The sequence below is a fragment of the Oncorhynchus masou genome, chromosome 24 (assembly GCF_036934945.1).
Source record: "Oncorhynchus masou masou isolate Uvic2021 chromosome 24, UVic_Omas_1.1, whole genome shotgun sequence".
Classification (NCBI taxonomy): Eukaryota; Metazoa; Chordata; class Actinopteri; order Salmoniformes; family Salmonidae; genus Oncorhynchus; species Oncorhynchus masou.
Window position 1 is genome coordinate 79,501,988 of NC_088235.1, and position 18,466 is coordinate 79,520,453.

Here is an 18,466-nt window from a genome sequence, read left to right on the forward strand (position 1 = left end):
TTTGAAATCTTCATCAGGTGACAGTAATATAACATGTTACACAGTACATTTATGTTTCTTTTCAATAATATGCTATATATATCCATAAATCTCTGTTTACAATTACGCATTGTTCAAAAAATGCTACTCAAATGTCCGGAGAAATGACGATAGCTCCGGCAGATAACGTCAGATAACAAGCAATACACATCATAAACTTTACCTAAATATGCATGTTCTACATATATATAGAAAGATACACTTCTTCTAAATGCAATCGCTGTGTTACATTTATTTTTAACGTTACAGAATTCGTTCACTAGGCTATAATATGAGTCGGCGCTCAGAAATTAGCATGATGGCTCCTCTATCTTGGAGTCCACAGAAACCCAAATTTAACACATAAATATTCCCTTACCTTTGCTGTTCTTCCATCGGAAGACCTGGAAGGAATTATACTCACCAAAAACATCGTTTAGTTGTGAAGTCTGTGTCTTTCGGTTATCAAACACGGCATATTTCGGTTGAAATGCAGCCAGAAGTCAAGCGGATGCGCACCAAAACGTTGAATTTACATATTATATGTCGACTAAACTTGTCAAACTATGTTCATAACCAAGCTTTAGCATGTTATAAAGGTGCACAACAATTCTCAGGACGAACAGAAACACACGCGTCGTTTAATTAGTCTAGGAAAAGAGTGAACATCGGCGGAGAGTGCGCATGAATGTGACCTTTTTTTTCGCGTGACCGAAAGGTTTCGGGAGGCCAAAACTCTCGTGAGCGCGCTATTCTCACAATGAGAAGCCCCATTGAAAGCAGACATCACGCTGAAGACATAGAAACTGTTCCCAGGTCTGTAGGCGCTTGGGAAGGGTGGGGGCGATGACGTCAAAGTTGGGCCAACTTTTATGATGACAAGAGAGAGTTTGGGAGAATGACTGCCCTGAGAGTTCTGCTTTACATACAGCCATAATTTCAACGGTTTTAGAAACTTTAGAGTGTTTTCTATTCAATAATATTATATGCATATATTAGCAATTTTTGAAAGATTTTTTTTCTGTTTAATATGGGCACGCAATTACTCCAAAGGGGGCAGCAGACAGCCCTATCCTTAACAGGTTTTAAGTTAATACTTTGTAGCGCCACCTTTTGCTGTGATTACAGCTGTAAGTCGCTTGGGGTATGTCTCTATTAGTTATGCACATCGAGAGACTGAAATTTTTTCCCATTCCTCCTTGCAAAACAGCTCGAGCTCATTGAGGTTGGATGGAGAGCATTTGTGAACAGCAGTTTTCAGTTATTTCCACAGATTCTCAATTGGATTCAGGTCTGGACTTTGACTTGGCCATTCTAACACCTGGATATGTTTATTTTTGAACCATTCCATTGTAGATTTTGCTTTATGTTTTGGATCATTGTCTTGTTGGAAGACAAATCTCCGTCCCAGTCTCAGGTCTTTTGCAGACTCCATCAGGTTTTCTTCCAGAATGGTCCTGTATTTGGCTCCATCCATCTTCCCATCAATTTTAACCATCTTCCCTGTCCCTGCTGAGGAAAAGCAGGCCCAAACCATGATGCTGCCACCACCATGTTTGACAGTGGGGATGGTGTGTTCAGGGTGATGAGCTGTGTTGCTTTTACGCCAAACATAACGTTTTGCATTGTTGCCAAAAAGTTCAATTTTGGTTTCATCTGACCAGAGCACCTTCTTCCACATGTTTGGTGTGTCTCCCAGGTGGCTTGTGGCAAACTTTAAACAACACTTTTTATGGATATCTTTAAGAAATGGCTTTCTTCTTGCCACTCTTCCATAAAGGCCAGATTTGTGCAATATATGACTGATTGTTGTCCTATGGACAGAGTCTCCCACCTCAGCTGTAGATCTCTGCAGTTCATCCAGAGTGATCATGGGCCTCTTGGCTGCATCTCTGATCAGTCTTCTCCTTGTATGAGCTGAAAGTTTAGAGGGACGGCCAGGTCTTGGTAGATTTGCAGTGGTCTGATACTCCTTCCATTTTAATATTATCGCTTGCACAGTGCTCCTTGGGATGTTTAAAGCTTGGGAAATCTTTTTGTATCCAAATCCGGCTTTAAACTTCTTCACAACAGTATCTCGGACCTGCCTGGTGTGTTCCTTGTTCTTCATGATGCTCTCTGCGCTTTTAACGGACCTCTGAGACTATCACAGTGCAGGTGCATTTATACAGAGACTTGATTACACACAGGTGGATTGTATTTATCATCATTAGTCATTTAGGTCAACATTGGATCATTCAGAGATCCTCACTGAACTTCTGGAGAGAGTTTGCTGCACTGAAAGTAAAGGGGCTGAATAATTTTGCACGCCCAGTTTTTCAGTTTTTGATTTGTTAAAAAAGTTTGAAATATCCAATAAATGTTGTTCCACTTCATGATTGTGTCCCACTTGTTGTTGATTCTTCACAAAAAAATACAGTTTTATATCTTTATGTTTGAAACCTGAAATGTGGCAAAAGGTCGCAAAGTTCAAGGGGGCCGAATACTTTCGCAAGTCACTGTATATCTAAAAGCATAATTGAGAAATAATTTATCAACGTTGGCATCCTTCAAATACTCTTACTACTGCTTTCATCTCTAATGAGGCTTAATAACATGAAATAGAATATTGGGAGTGCCAGCAGCAGTGTTAGTCAGTCTAGACCAGGGCTCTTGAACCCTGTTCCTGGAGTTACCCTCCTGTATGTTCAGTCCAACCCCAGCTATTAACTAACCGGATTAAGCTTATCCACCAGCTAATTATTAGAATCAGGTGACCTCAAGTAGGGTTGGAGTGAGTAGGGTTAGTTCTCCAGCAACAAGGTTGGAGAGCCCTGGTCTAGACTCTTACCTCTTAACAGGCCAGAGAGCAGAGGGCCACACTCCTCTGGAACACTGTAGTCTCCCTTCCCAATGTTCTCAAACAGCTTATAGATGTTGTCACCTTCGAAAGGGTACAGGCTGGTTGTTATGTTATAACTGAAAAAAAAAAATACATTTCCAAAATCAAGAAGAATACTTTAATGAAGAATACTCTGCAGGGGCGCAACTTTCACTGGGGATGGGGAGGCCCCCCCCCGCCATATTCTAAAGTTGCATTTTTGTCCCCCCCAGTATTATCATTGGAATTTGACACAAAAATAAGGCAACAGTGTGGTTTAGGACCATGCGGACGCCTCCGAGCAGTCATGAAGGCTGTTTGGAGTGTTTATCCGACTGGATAATATATATACACATATCACCCACACTTCTAAAACCAAAGTTACGCCCCTGATCATTTGCAATTCAAATCACATTATTAGACAGCAAAGCATGTTCAATTCAATAAGTTGTATTTTTCACCCAAGAGGCATGAAATAAATATGCCAGCTGAAAAAATTAATGTCAGAGTGGCCACTCACAGTGTGACACCAGCAGACCAGATGTCCACTTTGAACCCTGAGAAGGTGTCCAAGCCGTTGGCAATCTCTGGGGGCTGGAAGGCCGGAGAGCCCTGGCTCGTACAACACGTGTCGTCCTCTGCAAATGGGTGCAGCGCCTTGGGAGGGAGAACAGGAATACACAGATAATCATTCGGCCCCATAAAGGTAACCCAATTAAACTGCAATATAAAGTGGATATCGGAAAACAGTCAGAGGACTAGGGGTTCACCTCTGCTACACCCAGGTCGGAGATTCTTAGTGCGCCATCCGTCGTCAGCAGTAGATTCCCTGGTTTAATATCTTTGTGAACTATTCCTTGGCTGTGCAAATATTCCAAGCCATCTAGCAGCTGGCAAAAGTACCTGGGAAAAAAATAGCAATACATCTGTATTAATGTCACTGTTTGGTGTTCGGCCAGATATCTTTAGGCCACATATCTAGAACTATTGAATTGAGATGAAAGATACACATACCCATGAGCTTGAAAGACTGGAAACCTTTTCTCATCAACACTGTCCAACATCTCCTGCATTCCACATACACAATATTCCATCACCATATACGTAGTCAGAGTCAAGGAAAAGAGACAAGGTGGCAATGGTTTCATACTGGTAATTTAGCAAGGCGCCAAAACAAACGTGCTATACATCTTCATCACCAAAGGATCTATATTAATTCTACACAATTTACCTTGAATCTTAATGTCTACTACAGTACTGATCAATATGTGGTTGACTGACTAGTCACTAATCCATGAACAAAATATAAATCGATTCAAGTCTGGGAACATGCAATGTCCTTGAGAATACATTAATCTTCCTGAATGGACCGAAGATGACAAGCGTGAAAATGAATGTCTAAACAATACTCATTTCTGTATTCACACTCCTCAGGGTCACTTATCTAGCCAGCATAGAAGGCACTCATCTAGCCAGCATCCTCAGCCAGAGCAGGAAGGTGAGATGCGTGAAAGGGGATCATTAGTTCCTATAATAATGTTCTCACCTCAACAATTACACTAAAATGGCAATTGGGATTTACTTGACCCTACATTGGCAGAATCCTTCATGGTCCTAAAAAGCAAGTGCTAAAGCCATCTTAAGTGTCAACTGTACTAAAATGTATTGGGGAGACCCTTTTAATATCAGAGACAAAGGTTACTGAGTGTTTATGTGGTGTAGAGCAGCAGACTAAGGACAAGCCAGAGATCATTACAATCAAAGACAGTGAGTTGGGGGGGCAGAAGGTAAACTTGTGAAGTTAGTTAGTTCATTTGATTTAACCTTGCCCTTGTCTCCCCAAGAGGCCAACAGAGACACCCTGTGGTCATACCGTTGAATTACAGCAACATGAGCTTTGAAGGACAGTGCATTGTTTTTACAGTTGATCTGCATAGCTTACTCGACAACTGTTCCATGGGACAAGATAATTCTCCAGATGTGAGGAAAAAGTCACCCCAAAATAGACGAGCCTAACCCACTATCCACACGTTATGCTTGGGCAAATCTTATGCAGTGCTTGAAGGCTTTGTTAGTGCGACTTGTATGACACGTGAGACATCACTTTTGGGTTGAGGGCCACATCGAGATTTTTGAAATTCAACAGACGACCGCATTTTTTGGGGGACCAATTGTTTGTTAAAATCAATTTGCGGGGGCATCCTGAGTGGCGCAGCAGTCTAAGGCACTGCATCGCAGTGCTTGAGGCATCCCTACAGCTGGCCGTGACCGGGAGACCCATGAGGCAGAGCACAATTGTCCCAGCATCATCCGGGTTAGGAGAGGGTTTGGCAGACTGAGATTTCCTTGTCCCATCACGCTCTAGCAAATCTTATGGTGGGACAGGCACAATGCACGCTGATGCGGTCGCCAGGTGCACAGTGTTTCCTCTGACATATTGGTGCGGCTACCAATTGGATACCACAAAATTGGCAAGAAAAAATATTAATAAATAAATAAATAAATATATACACACACACACACACATATTTCTACAAAAAATTTACATTTAATGTCTCGTTGGCCAGATTCAAGTGCACAGCAAGCCGGATAGGAACCGTGGGGCGTACTTTGCCCCCCCCCTTGGTTTAGATACTCATGCTCAAGAATAAAAACATTTTTTTAAAGGATATATCTTTTGCTTCTCCTCATTATACAAAACTTCAACCAACTGGATAATATTCTTGTGCCTTAATCTTCGTAGCAGCTGAATCTCTCTGTAAAGAAATAAAAGTGTTTAGATATATGGTAAAAGGAAAACTGGAGTAATTGCACTATGGAATAATACTGCATTTTCATCAGCACTCACAACAAAAGACACAGGGCAAAGATAATTTGAACAGCCTTCATTTATCTTCTGGCCTTTCAAAGGCAAGATTTATTGAGATAAACATTAGTGTCCTGAAAAGCTCAATTTACATCCCACTTCAATCAATAGTGAGGTTAATTTTACATTCAGTAATTCCTCAGAGTAAATCCTGAAGTACATAATCTGATTAGAAGCATATTCACACAACAAAACAACAAATCCATCAACACAGCGAGCTTATTCTGTAGATCAACACTAAAAGCACTGAAAAGCCATACAAAGCATTCCACATACTTTTTTACATTTTGCTCCCCATTGGGAATGCGTCTCAGCTTCTTCTTCTTGAGGATCTTGACTGCCCTCCTGCAGAGGGTCTCAGAGTCCAGCATCTCCTTCACCTTCCCGTAGGAGCCCTCCCCCAGCAGGTCTCCCATCAGGTACTTCCCAATCAGCTTGGCCTTCTTCCTCCGCGGCTCGTAGATGACTTCAGTGGAGTCGATGCGGTGGATGAAGGTTTCCATGCACATGGTCAAGTCATTCTCCAAATAGTCCATGTGTTCATGGATGTCCTCGTCATTCATGGTTGCCCCTTCAGCAACTTGACTGTTCTTTAATACTACTGTACTGTTTTTTTTCTGGATGCCCTGGGTCGGACTGTACGAAATTGCAAGACAAATATTCCAATACTGAATATTGAAATGCAGGATGCTGCAACTGCAGAAAGGCTACAGAATGTTCTCCTTAACCTGCTGACCATGCAGCACTGCTTGAGCAGAGAAGTGAGTGGACTGGGTTTGGGTACTGTCCAATATTACAATGTCTGGCTATGGTATGAGAGAATGGTTTGGTTCTTTGTTCTCTGATGATATAGGCCTATTCCCTCCTTAGCCGTGTCCTTGTGACACCTGGGACCTGCAGTGTTGTGATGTGTGCAGCTTTCTTTGGTTCTTGGTGAATGTCATGTTGTGGGCAACTTAATTGTGAATCAGGTATTTGCTTTTCATTGAGTTCTTCTACAATGTTTAGCTGATCTAATTTTCTACCTCCATCCCATGTACCGAATAAATCCGGGGTACTTGCCAAGACTGCAAAACTGGTCTGCCAGCGTCAATGAATCGTTGCAGGGATCCTCAGATCTGCATTACAAATGCACAATCGCATAAGAATTTTGATGAAATTCACATCATGAGATGGCACCTTCCAAATGCTTGGAATATGACAAATACACACTACCAATGATATGGATGTGCTATCATAACGATTTACATTTGAATACTAGCTCCAATTACAACAAGCAATGCTAAATATTCTTATGAACATCACATCCATTCAACAAAAATAGCAGGTCATGGGTAATATACAGTAATCAGTGAGATAGGATAGTGCAAACCAGCAGATAGCTAGCGAGGCTATGGCACACAGAGGCACAATAACATTTCTGAGATTCGATTCATTGTAGCAGCCAACTCTTGTGTAATAACAATATCTCCCCAACTAGCTAGCCTGTTTGCCAACTAGCTATTCACTACTGTAACGCTTCGCAGTCACGTCCACAAACCAAGCAATGTTATTAGCATTCAGCTAGCTAGCTTAGCAAGCATACATATACTAGCTAGCTAGCTATCTATGTATGTACGACAAACCTGCTAGATAACGTAACGAACGCTACATTTATTTCACGCCACGTGATTTTTCATAACATTTGCAGTTACGGGGTACATGTTTTGTATGTTGAAAGAGGTCAACTTTACCTTGTATGCTACTTGACCGATATCATCGATTGTCCATGTAGAAGTGCTGGATGTCAGAAACGCCTCCATCTTGTTTACACACTCCATGCTCCAAACCAAAGACAGTACAATATCGGTAAAACTGCTTCTCCAATAGAAATCCCCGATCACAGTTGTAGGCGATGTCATGGCGACGTTGACTAGCAAAGCGCATGCGTATAAAAACGTCATCGTGTCTGATGGTCGTCTCGCGCTAAACTCAAATAAATCAGAGGCACTCCTTCGATATAAAGTTGTTGTAGACTAAAATAAAAATGTTTCAGTTTGTCACTTTCTCGAGGTTGGAGTAATAACATGTTCAGCTACTTAAGTACTTGTCTTGAATCTAGGTTTTGCATTCAGATTTGGAGAAAATGAAAAACTAAGGAATAGTTTTTATTTTCTCTCATTAACTTATTAAGCCCCAAACCCCGGTCTGGTCGGTTTGGTCTGTTTCGCAAGCGTTCCCGGAAGTCTCGCGATGTTGGCCTCTGGGTTTAGAAACGCTGTGACCAAACCATAGAAATTCACCATGCTGAAATATATTTCAACCGCTAAGAATTGTGGTATAAGAATACATGGCGTGATCCTCCGAGAGGTTAAAATTATCCATATGAAAGGCATACAGTAGTTTGCTACTAAGGTTGGTTATATGCTCAAAACAAAAAAACAACAGCAAAAACAACAACTGTTTTTACCATGTGTAGTTTTTTCTGTAGAAACAGGACTGTTTCTGTGAATTGACTTCAATGAAAACATGTCTATGAGCAAAGGATTGAGGGCCCTGTGAAAGGGCCCTATCATGTCAATATCAGCTGGTGAGGCTGTATGAATACATTATTGGATTATGCTAATAAATTATAATGATGATTTTATTCAGCCTTCTCTTATGTGGATGTGATGTTAACACTCACCAGTTGATGGCAGCACTGGTAGATTATATTTTTCTGGATAAATGCAAAGTGGCCCCAATGATACAGTGGCCCATTGCAACACAGCCTACAAGTAAACAGACAGACAGATGGATGGAAAGAGAAAAGACAAACAGAAGACAGAATATATGATTGATAGGTTGATATAACATATATCCTTAGTCATATAGCTTTGAGAAAACCCTAGATTCCACACATACTTTAATTTCATGCTGTTTCACAACATTTCTCCAACTTGAAAGGTCCCATCAGTATTGCTTTACCATAGAGTACATAAATAATGGAGATTTGAAGTGGTTAGTCTGTATTGTCATGCACTGGCCTCATTATCTGTGTGGCCCAATGATCGAAACCATGTGAGCTGCTGCAGTGACCCAGTGCTCCAGCCCACCCACTGCACCACTCTGACGGGTCTGCATTCCTGCTGTGCCCTAGGGTCTCTGTACAGCAACAGAAGGCAACATCATTCATCACAACTTACAGCAACAGCATGTGCTACTTTAATTTTCTCCACCATCAAAGGGACTACATTAATGCCAGAGACAGACAGATGGGAAGATTGACACAACTTTGGCTCCCAAGCAACATCATACTCCACAGAAGACAGAGGCAGTGAGAGGGGACAGGAGAAAGAAAGGAGCCGGGGGGGGGGGGGGGGGGGGGGGCTGAAAGGTATTTCATTTCCACAGAAATCAATTGACTAGCAGCCAGATGTGTCCATGTAGACCACAAGGACGGCTCTCTGATAAACAACCAGGGATCCAGGGATGCAGGAAGAATGATAGAGGCATACATGTGGCTAAAATGGGGCTCACTCTGCCATACTCACTTAGGGGTTCTATCGGTGAGTGCCAGACAGCGTTACGGATCAACTGATTACATGTATTACAAGTAATCAGTTACATGTAATTTGATTGCAAAAAATATATATCTAACTGTAGTTACTTAACCAGCAGAAATATTGTAAGCAGATTACAGATACTTTTTAATAACTTGATAATTCCTTCAATTCAGAAAGGATGTCGTTGAGAGAGAAAAAAAACTTTATGACGCCTTTCTGTTTTCTCAATGACATTATATAAAGTGAAATATCACGTAAATATTCAGACCCTTTACTCAGCACTTTGTTGAAGCACATTTGGCAGCGATTACAGCCTTGAGTCTTCTTTGGTATGACGCTACAAGCTTGGCACACCTGTATTTGGGGAGTTTCTCCCATTCTCTCCAGATCCTCCCAAGCTCTGTCAAGTTGGATGGGGAGCGTTGCTGCACAGCTATTTTCAAGTCTCTCCAGAGATTTTCGATTGGGTGGCTGGGCCACTCAAGGACATTGAGAGACTTGTGTGGTCCTGAGTGCTCTGGAGCAGGTTTTCATCAAGGATCTCTCTGTACTTTGCTCCATTCATTCTTGCCTCAATCCTGACTAGTCTCCCAGTCCCTGATGCTGAAAAACATCTCTACAGCATGATTTAATCCATTTTAGAATAAGGCTGTAATGTAAACAATTTTGGAAACTGTATATCCTGTTATCGGTATACCATTTTTTAAAAGACAGAAATGTGATAATGTTCTTATTGATTATAGCTAACATTGTCCACAGAGCAAATTATCTCTATGTAACACAATTGAAAGCTGAAAAGTGGTTCTACATTATTTGAAATATTTATATGAAAAAAATGATGTATTACTTATTTCCATATAATAATTTAAAATGATACAAAACCAATTTGAAATATGGTATGCCTACTTCACAATCACAATAACATTATCAGAAGATGCATGGTGCAGTTACATCTGTTGCACTCTGGTGAGGGGACGTCTCACGTAGAAAACTGTCCGTTCCAGCATTTTAACTGGCTGAGACCATTGCCTATCCCAGCAGCATAACTCAGTGGGTTAGGCCTAAATATCTATAAAGAGGGGAACAACATCACTTACAACACATTCATTCACTTAAAAGAGAGAACTCTGCGAACTTCTCCATTGGCAAGTTCAAAACATTTGAAACCATTTGCAAAAGGACAAACACATTTTTTTGCAAGTTTTTCCACAACTTTTATTTTAGAACTTTATATTTTCTTGTCATCATGGACTTTTTGACTGCTCTTTTCGGTGTGACACTTGTTGCTTTGTGTCAAATCTTTGGAAGTTCCCATGTAAATGGTGAGTAAAGCTTTTCAAATGTATTTTCTAATAAATTATGTTTTATACATTATGATTCATTATGAACGTTTTTCTAAAAAAATAATAGTCTAACTTTATTAGTTTATGTTTAAACATTATTTAAAGTTTTGTATCATTCAAAATTGATAGTAAAAAAATGTATAATGAAAACAAACCAACTGAAGCCATAGTTTTGCTCGCTTGATACTGAGAATTCTATATTTACAGAGTGCAGGTGCACATGGTGTTACTACAGGTTAAAGCCAGGTCTGACTATGACTGGTCTGGTCCATTCAGCCCACTTTGATGTAGAGTAGACAGAGTCCTGAATATTGTACAAGTGGGCTCTGGCTCTGAAGTCAACTGAAGTGGGCTATTTGTATTTCCTGGAGGCCATTGTATACATTCAATTATAAACATGGTGATTCGAGCACTGAATGTTGATTGGCTATCAGACCGTATACCACGGGTATGACAAAGCGTTTATTTTTAAGGCTCTAATTACGTTGGTAACCAGTTTATAATAGCAATAAGGCACCTCTGTGGTTTATGATAAATATATATTTACATTTTTGGGGTTTGTTACTTTCACCCATTTTTCTCCCCATTTTCGTGGTATCCAGTTGGTAGTTACAGTCTTGTCTCATTGCTGCAACTCCCGTACGAAATTGGGAGAGAAAATGTTGAGAGCCGTGCATCCTCCGAAACACAACCCAACCAAGGTTCTTGACACAATGCTCACTTAACCCGGAAGTCAGCCGCACCAATGTGTCGGAGAAAACACCGCGTACCTGGCGACCGTGTCAGCGTGCACTGCCCGGGCCCACCACAGGAGTCACTAGTGTGCGATAGGACAAGGACATCCCTGGCGGCCAAACCCTCCTTTAACCCGGACTACCCTGGGCCAATTGTGCACCACCCCATGGGTCTCCCAGTCATGGCCGGCTGCGACAGAGCCTAGACTCAAACCCAGAAACTCTAGTGGCACAGCTAGCTCTGCGATGCAGTGCCTTAGACCACTTAGACCACACTTGGGAGGCCTGGGGTTTGTGATGGCCAATATACCACGGCTAGGGGCTGTAGCCAGACACTCCATTTTGCGTTGTGCAGAAAAACGGCCCTTAGCCATGGTATATTGGCCATATTCCACACCTCCTTGGGCCATTGCTTAAGTATGTCTACTTTAAGTATGTCAATCATGTGAAGTCCTGTATGTCATGTATGTCAAGTATGTATGAAAAAATCCAACTAGATGTGTTTTTGTGTTTGTTGTGGTGTGTTCAGCGGGGATGTGCTGGCTGCAGCAGAGCCAGGAGCAGCGTTGTGACATGGTGCTGATGCGTGGGGTCAGCAGGGAGGAATGCTGCGCCGGGGGCCGTCTAGACACGGCCTGGTCCAACACCAGTCTGCCCATCAATGAGGTCAGCCTGCTGGGCTTCCTGGGAATCGTGTCCTGCAAACTCTGCAAAGGTAACTGCACACTACAGTTCCCACAATGACCTGCTGTGAACCAACTGTGTCAAAATGACAACATCAGTCAACACTGTCATCAATGAGGGTGTTTAGCTTTTTTTCAAACTATTTGACTTAAAAGTAGATGCTGATTCATTTTGATTATGATTCCCTACTATCACAGTCCTTGACGCTTTACCATTTTATTGCAAGCCACCATCCCAGGCAGTGTCCTAAAGGTACTTCAGACAAGTTAGGTTTGGTTTAAGCTTCTTCATATGGTCCCCCCTTGTTGTCAGCCTCTGACAAAGAAGTGGTGAAATGTAAGATTGGGTGCAGGTCTTCATTTGTCATTGTGGGAAAACGTAATCACTGAGAAGCAGTGGCCGATCTGAAATGAGAAACAGCTGCTCACATGTGGCACCAAAACCTCCTTAACTTTGCGTTCCTCTCAAAACATTTTTCATACTGTCACATTTCATTTAGATGTGTTGGAGCCTATTTGGATGAATAAGATATAGATCATATTTAATACATAGCAACATAACTGACAATGAATGAAGCAAAGACGTTTAGGGCCCATATTTGAGTATAGCTCCAAATGGCAGCTCATATGGCCATAACCAGATCACCTGTCTTCTTCTTGGGATAACTTTGATCCAAATGGAATTTCCAAGCTAAGTTGATTTCCAGAGGTCTCTTATAAGTTTTTTTGAAAACTTAGCTGTGGATCGGGGCCAGGCGTTCCATCTAACTCTGTCCAGCTGTCTTGAGTCGCTCCCACTATTGGAAGCCTTGGCCAGGTATTCAGGTTCACTCAAGGATATTTATTCCTGTTTTTAGGAACTAAGGCACCTGCACATGTGCATGTGATCTCTGGTCAGGGTATAGATGATTATTTTAAGCCATGTGAGGATGATTAGTGTCAGCAAAGTTGAAGCCAAATACCAATTGCTACCAAATACCAATTGAATCATAGATTCAAAATGCAGTAGCATCCCTGCCAACTAGTGTATGATGGATCATGTTTTTTTCTTTCAATGGAAATTAAGTCTATTCCAGCATGCTGTTTATTACCAAAACGGTATGAGCCAAATCAACAGCAGCATTAGAATGACATGTCAGCATAAGGAAACAATGAAATGTTCTCATTAATAACATGACGCTTCAATGATAAGTGAATAAACTCAAGTGATCCAGAATGAGAAGCAGACAAGTTATAAAAGACAAGCTATAAAATTCAATCATTTAGCTGCATTTGTATCTCTCCATCGAGAGGCTGGTCTACCACAATGGAATTGTTCACTAATATATCTCCTCAAAGTTGCAGCGCAAGTGAATGACATTGAAAAAATGGAATAAATGGGAAATAACCTTCTTCCTCCTCCCTCCTCTAATTCACTCTGCATGAATTATTTCCCAACGCTGGCTGGGACACAGGCCTGGTTTGCCTCCCCTCAGAGAAAAAAACCAACACATTCCTGTTTACCACAGGAGAAATGTCTGCCACATGCCCAGACGTCTGTTCCTCATAATGTGGAGCACTATTTGGATCATTAGTCCAACTGAAAGAACAAAAATAAAGCATCAATGTACATGTGATACTGTGGGGAAGTGCTGTTGTATTATCATACTGTAGCACTCCCTGTCAGACTCAGACTGCACCTCCACAGTGGGTCCTCTTGGGGCTACTGATTTCCAGTGGTTCAAAGCATTCCTGGGTGTTGACTAGAACTCCATGACTGGCCTATCTGTCTATCTGTATTGATTTGTGAAAATGTATAAAATCATAACCGGCTGCCAGTAAAGCCGGACCAAAACATAACAGAAAAAGGGAACTGCTTGGATTCCCTGGAAGGGAGGGGGACAAATCTAATACTTGTGTGAGAATCCCCAGAGGTAGCAGAGTTGGCCTCTTTGGAGATGGAGAATAACAGGATATTAAAGCAAGTGCTCGCGGAGAAAGGAAATAAAGTCCTGCTTTTTTTACAGGATCTCAGGGATCAGGGCCGAACATCACTCTGTATCAGGATCAAACAGGTCCCGAGAAGCCTGTTGAAAAGTGACCATGGTATCTGTGTTGTTTTAGGGTTACAGTACTAGGAGACTTCCTATTGACCTGGCTGGGCCTTGGACAGTCTACTAGTGTCCGTTTAGCCTGCGTTTCCTCCTGCCACATCTGTCAGCCTGTAAAACCCAGTGACAGGCCTTTGAACTGGCTCGGTCTGCTCGAACACCCCTCCATCCATCTATGAGACTTAGCCCATTGCAGGGATCCATTCCACTGTCATGGAAACAGGCACAACCTCAGACACATTCCTACAGACTAGACATCCTCGAACATGACCATAAACAAAATATGTGTTTATTGCAAATGTTTTGCTGGATGAATCATGCTGCGGTGAAGGCAACATTTTTCATCCATTTTATTCTGTTCTGTGGATAATGAATCTTGAGCATCAGATGACCTGGATCACTTGATGACAGAACATTGAATGTAACGCTTTGACAATAATACTGACTTTCTACTTTATGTTGGGCAGAGACCTGTGATGGTGTGAAATGCGGCCCAGGGAAGGTGTGTAAGATGATGGTTGGACGTCCTCAGTGTGTGTGTTCTCCTGACTGCACTAACATCTCCATAAAGCATGCTGTGTGTGGGAGCGATGGGAAGTCATACCGTGATGAGTGTGCTCTGCTGATGGCCCGCTGTAAGGGCCACCCTGACCTGGAGGTCATGTACCAGGGAGAATGCAAAAGTGAGGACACCTGTGCTTCGAACAAGTTATCTTGCGTATGTCAGCAGTTTGGTTATTTCAAGTACTCATTGTGCTACTGAAGCAATATTACACACAATATCGGATACAAATATGTGTCCATGTTCTGTCCAGAGTCGTGTTCCAATGTGGTGTGCCCGGGTACCCACACCTGTGTGACGGACCAGACTAACAGTGCCCACTGTGTCATGTGCCGTATGACCCCCTGCCCAATACCGCTGAAGTCCGAGGTGCCTATCTGTGGCAATGATAACATCACCTACCCCAGCGCCTGCCACCTCCGCAGAGCCACCTGCTTTCTGGGGCGCTCCATAGGAGTGCGTCACTATGGCAACTGCTCCAGTAAGTCCCCTTACCTTTCCTGATCTGTCAACACAGCCTAAGTATAGAAATGAATAAACAACCTCAATTAATTTTCTAGTGACTTTAGATATTTCGTACTTTGCATTGATTTGGCATGTGTTGGCTGTGCTTGATATTTTTGTCTTGGGTTCTCTCTCTCAGGTGTTCCGAGGAACAGTCTGGATTTGGAGGGCAGTGAAGAGAATTCACTCTAGAGGGACAGTTCTGGCGTGGTCCACCTGGTACTACAGTCCACCTGGTAAGACGATTTCCAAGAGATCACCTTCGATAGGTTGTTGTCCCGCTGTTCACTCCCCAAGCTCTGATTGATGTTGACATCTTTTTTACAATCACCAATCCCCTCCATCTCTACCACCTGTACATAGAATGACGATACATTTGATGTGGGAGAACCTGCTGGAAGAAACCATTTTTATTCCAAAAGGAAACCAATACTGCATTTGTTGATGCATGCAATGTATGTTAAATGGGATGATTTGCTCGTAAAACTGTGGAAACAGATGAAAGGCGTATATCATAAAAAATAAATATCTAGTCGACTTTGAGTAGAGGAAGATATGTGTATATTGTAAATAAATACCACTACTATTTATTGGAGAAGGTATCAAATCTGTTATATTTATGTTTTTACTCTGTATTCAAATCCATATATCCATAGGTCAGCTTTTACAAAAAAATGTATTTATTGTATTTTGTTTCAATGGCCACTGACATTCTTTTATTTCAGAGAGTTGTTTTTATTTTTGTGTTTTTTCATATCCCTAAATGAAGTGCATTAGTCCCCTAAAAGCAACATGGCAAGCAAGCTCAATTTGTTTGGTTACTGGATACCACATTTAGTATATGTCAATCATGTGAAGTCATGTATGTCAAGTATGTTTCAGTCTTTGTTTGGAGGTGAGGGAAGACTCAGCCAAAACAAAGTATACAGCATGTCTCCTCTTGCTCTGCCTACACAGAGTATGATACTGTTTATGCTGGAGCCCAATCAAAACTCTGAGCCACCCGCTGATTGCTGAAATTAAAAGTTTAGTTCTGTCTGCAGCAGTTTTATTAGGCTGTTTGTTTGACACCAAGCCTTTACAATACCTCCACTGTTGAAGTCTTGGCTTTGTTTATTTCATATGTTTGTAGGTCATACAAGTTCAATATAATGCCATTCGGGTTGTTGAATACACCTTAACAGTGGAACTGAAAAATCTGACAAATGTTGTTAGCCTTATCAAATTGAAAACAGAATCAAATTTGTCTGGGAATGTCAAATGACCTCAAGTTAACTCACCGGATCCCCAGACTTTGCAGCTGAATATATCTGTTCAATGTTGAAATACTGTCAACCATTTGAACCAAATGGGAAGATAGCTATTTGTAAATAGCTATTGGTTATTGTAATGTGAATGAATAGTACTTCCCATTTATCTAGATGATATAATTGATTTTGGGATAAAAAAAATTTAAAAAATACATACTGTTGTTGAACAATTAAAAGTACTTTATTGTAAATAAAACTCCATTTCATGTACATGTACCAGTGTACCTACTGTGAAATTTAAATGATCAATGTATCTTCTTATATTTCTATTTTTGTACTCTCAACATAAACTATACTATTTGTCATGAGGCCTCTTTCATTTCTGGTGCGACTTAAATTCAGCACAAATGAGTAACACCTGTTACACAAGTCAGAATTGTCTCATTGGCAATGACACAGAGTGGAATGTTAGCTAAAGAAAATGGTACTCAGGCTATGGTCTCTCTAGTTTAGTATATAATTCCGGAAAGGCTTTGTCCTACCCTCTATTATTAACTCTCTATCATACAATATATCACTTACAGTACAGGTACTGCATGCACAGTAATTACCATTCTATATGTAATGTTTACATGACTTTTGCCATTCTAAAAATACACACAATAGTAAAGAAATGTATCAATGGCAGTCATTGCAAGCCTCATGTGGCTGCGTGACAAGCTTATATGCACAGCATCTATCACTTACTGCCAAAAGGAGGTCGTGTTCATGATTATGAACTGTGGTGAACTGTCCACGTTTAACTACCCTCACAGAAGAGCAGCAGGTGGGCTAGAGTGATGGACGGCTTTTACTATGCTGCAGCCTCTGTGCGTGCAATGGCCCTGGCGCCTGACAGCCCACTGACAGGCCTCAGAGGAGAGGAGAGGAGACCAGAGGAGAGGGGCGGTGGAGCATCAAAGCAGGGGGACAGGCCCCCGTTTCCTGTCCCTGTGGAGCCTCCTCTGGAGGAGAGGAGGTGGGTGAGGTGAGAGACAGAGGGCCACTGACTGACTCACTTTTCTGTATGAAATACCTTCCTTGTTTTCCTTACTCTGACTGAGAGCCACTCCTGGACTGACTGGGCCAGCATCTGGTTTAACTTTGGGAGATGTTTATATTCTGATCCAAGCACCCTTTTATTACATTGGGAAAGGAATTAAATGTTTGCTCGAACGGGCAATAACAATGCCATCGAAAAGTGGTTGTTTTTCTGATATGCATGCATCTTATTTCTTGTTCTACAATTTCTCTGCTCTAAATTATGTTCTTTCATTTTCTGTTTTCTAATGAAATGATGACATAGCGGGAAGAATGTGTGACGCTGCTAACCCATTCCATTTTGCCTAGTTTACTGAGTTCTGGTACAAACTTTAATGACCTGATGATCTTGTCATCAGCAACCAAGACCTGACCTCAATGTGATCCAATGGCATGCACCACTCAATAATGACAGCTCAGTTTTTCATATAGTGATAATTGGCATATAAAAGTTTTTTCCACAGGCTATTCTATATTACAGTTAAGTGCCAAAGGGCCTGAAATTGAAGGAATTTAAACTAAAGTTTAATTATGGAGAGAGCATGGGAAAATGTAAACGCTTTAAGGCGGTGGTTTCCAGACCGTTTTGGGGATGTGACCCATCTAAAGCCTTTTCAATGTCTTGTGACCCACCCAATAAACAAAACCAATGTTTCTGGCACCAATCTAGACTAAACTGTGACCCAAAGGAATATCTGTGACCAAACAGTAGAACAGAAAACACATTTATTGTCAATTAGTTGAAAATTAAAAAAAATTCAGCCTCTCCCAACACTTGAGATACCAGAGGAGGCTGGTGGGAGGAGATATAGAAGGACGGGCAATGGCTGGATTGGAATTAATGGAACGGTATCAAACACATCTAACATATGAAAACCACAATTCCATTCCAGACATTACAATGAGCCTGTCCTCCTATAGCTCGTCCCACCAGCTTCCACTGCCGGACACA

At 41.5% G+C, this 18,466-nt stretch overlaps 2 protein-coding genes across 3 annotated transcripts in view; one reads left to right on the forward strand and one right to left on the reverse strand.

The window, feature by feature from the left end:
- LOC135512754 (serine/threonine-protein kinase STK11-like) overlaps nt 1–7,650 on the reverse strand; it is a 38,799-nt gene extending 31,149 nt beyond the window's left edge. Inside the window, exons 1-7 of the mRNA XM_064935098.1 lie at nt 7,478–7,650; nt 6,021–6,862; nt 5,551–5,634; nt 3,893–3,982; nt 3,649–3,781; nt 3,399–3,535; nt 2,849–2,976 (exon numbers count right to left, since the gene is read on the reverse strand). Coding sequence (XP_064791170.1) covers nt 2,849–2,976; nt 3,399–3,535; nt 3,649–3,781; nt 3,893–3,982; nt 5,551–5,634; nt 6,021–6,307 — 859 coding nt within the window. The 5' untranslated portion in view covers nt 6,308–6,862; nt 7,478–7,650. The remainder of the gene's footprint in view (nt 1–2,848; nt 2,977–3,398; nt 3,536–3,648; nt 3,782–3,892; nt 3,983–5,550; nt 5,635–6,020; nt 6,863–7,477) is intronic.
- Nucleotides 7,651–10,326: 2,676 nt separating this feature from the next.
- LOC135512755 (follistatin-related protein 3-like) lies at nt 10,327–16,809 on the forward strand. 2 transcript variants are annotated; one of them, XM_064935100.1, is made up of 6 exons: nt 10,327–10,590; nt 11,875–12,060; nt 14,586–14,801; nt 14,934–15,161; nt 15,324–15,420; nt 15,548–16,809. In XM_064935100.1, exons 1-5 carry the CDS (start codon nt 10,515–10,517, stop codon nt 15,374–15,376), a joined length of 759 nt encoding a protein of 252 aa, XP_064791172.1. In that variant the 5' UTR covers nt 10,327–10,514; the 3' UTR covers nt 15,377–15,420; nt 15,548–16,809. The 2 variants fall into 2 exon arrangements, with proteins under 2 accessions (XP_064791172.1, XP_064791171.1); XM_064935099.1 differs by having other exon boundaries at nt 15,324–16,808.
- The last annotated feature ends 1,657 nt before the right edge of the window (nt 16,810–18,466 follow it).

What these genes read in the sequence shown, in the direction of transcription:
- LOC135512755 (XM_064935100.1), top strand. Translation starts at nt 10,515, where the DNA reads ATGGACTTTTTGACTGCTCTTTTCGGTGTGACACTTGTTGCTTTGTGT. An exon ending in TGGAAGTTCCCATGTAAATG is followed by an intron (nt 10,591 to 11,874) that starts GTGAGTAAAGCT and finishes TGGTGTGTTCAG; the next exon opens with CGGGGATGTGCTGGCTGCAG. An exon ending in TCACTATGGCAACTGCTCCA is followed by an intron (nt 15,162 to 15,323) that starts GTAAGTCCCCTT and finishes TCTCTCTCTCAG; the next exon opens with GTGTTCCGAGGAACAGTCTG.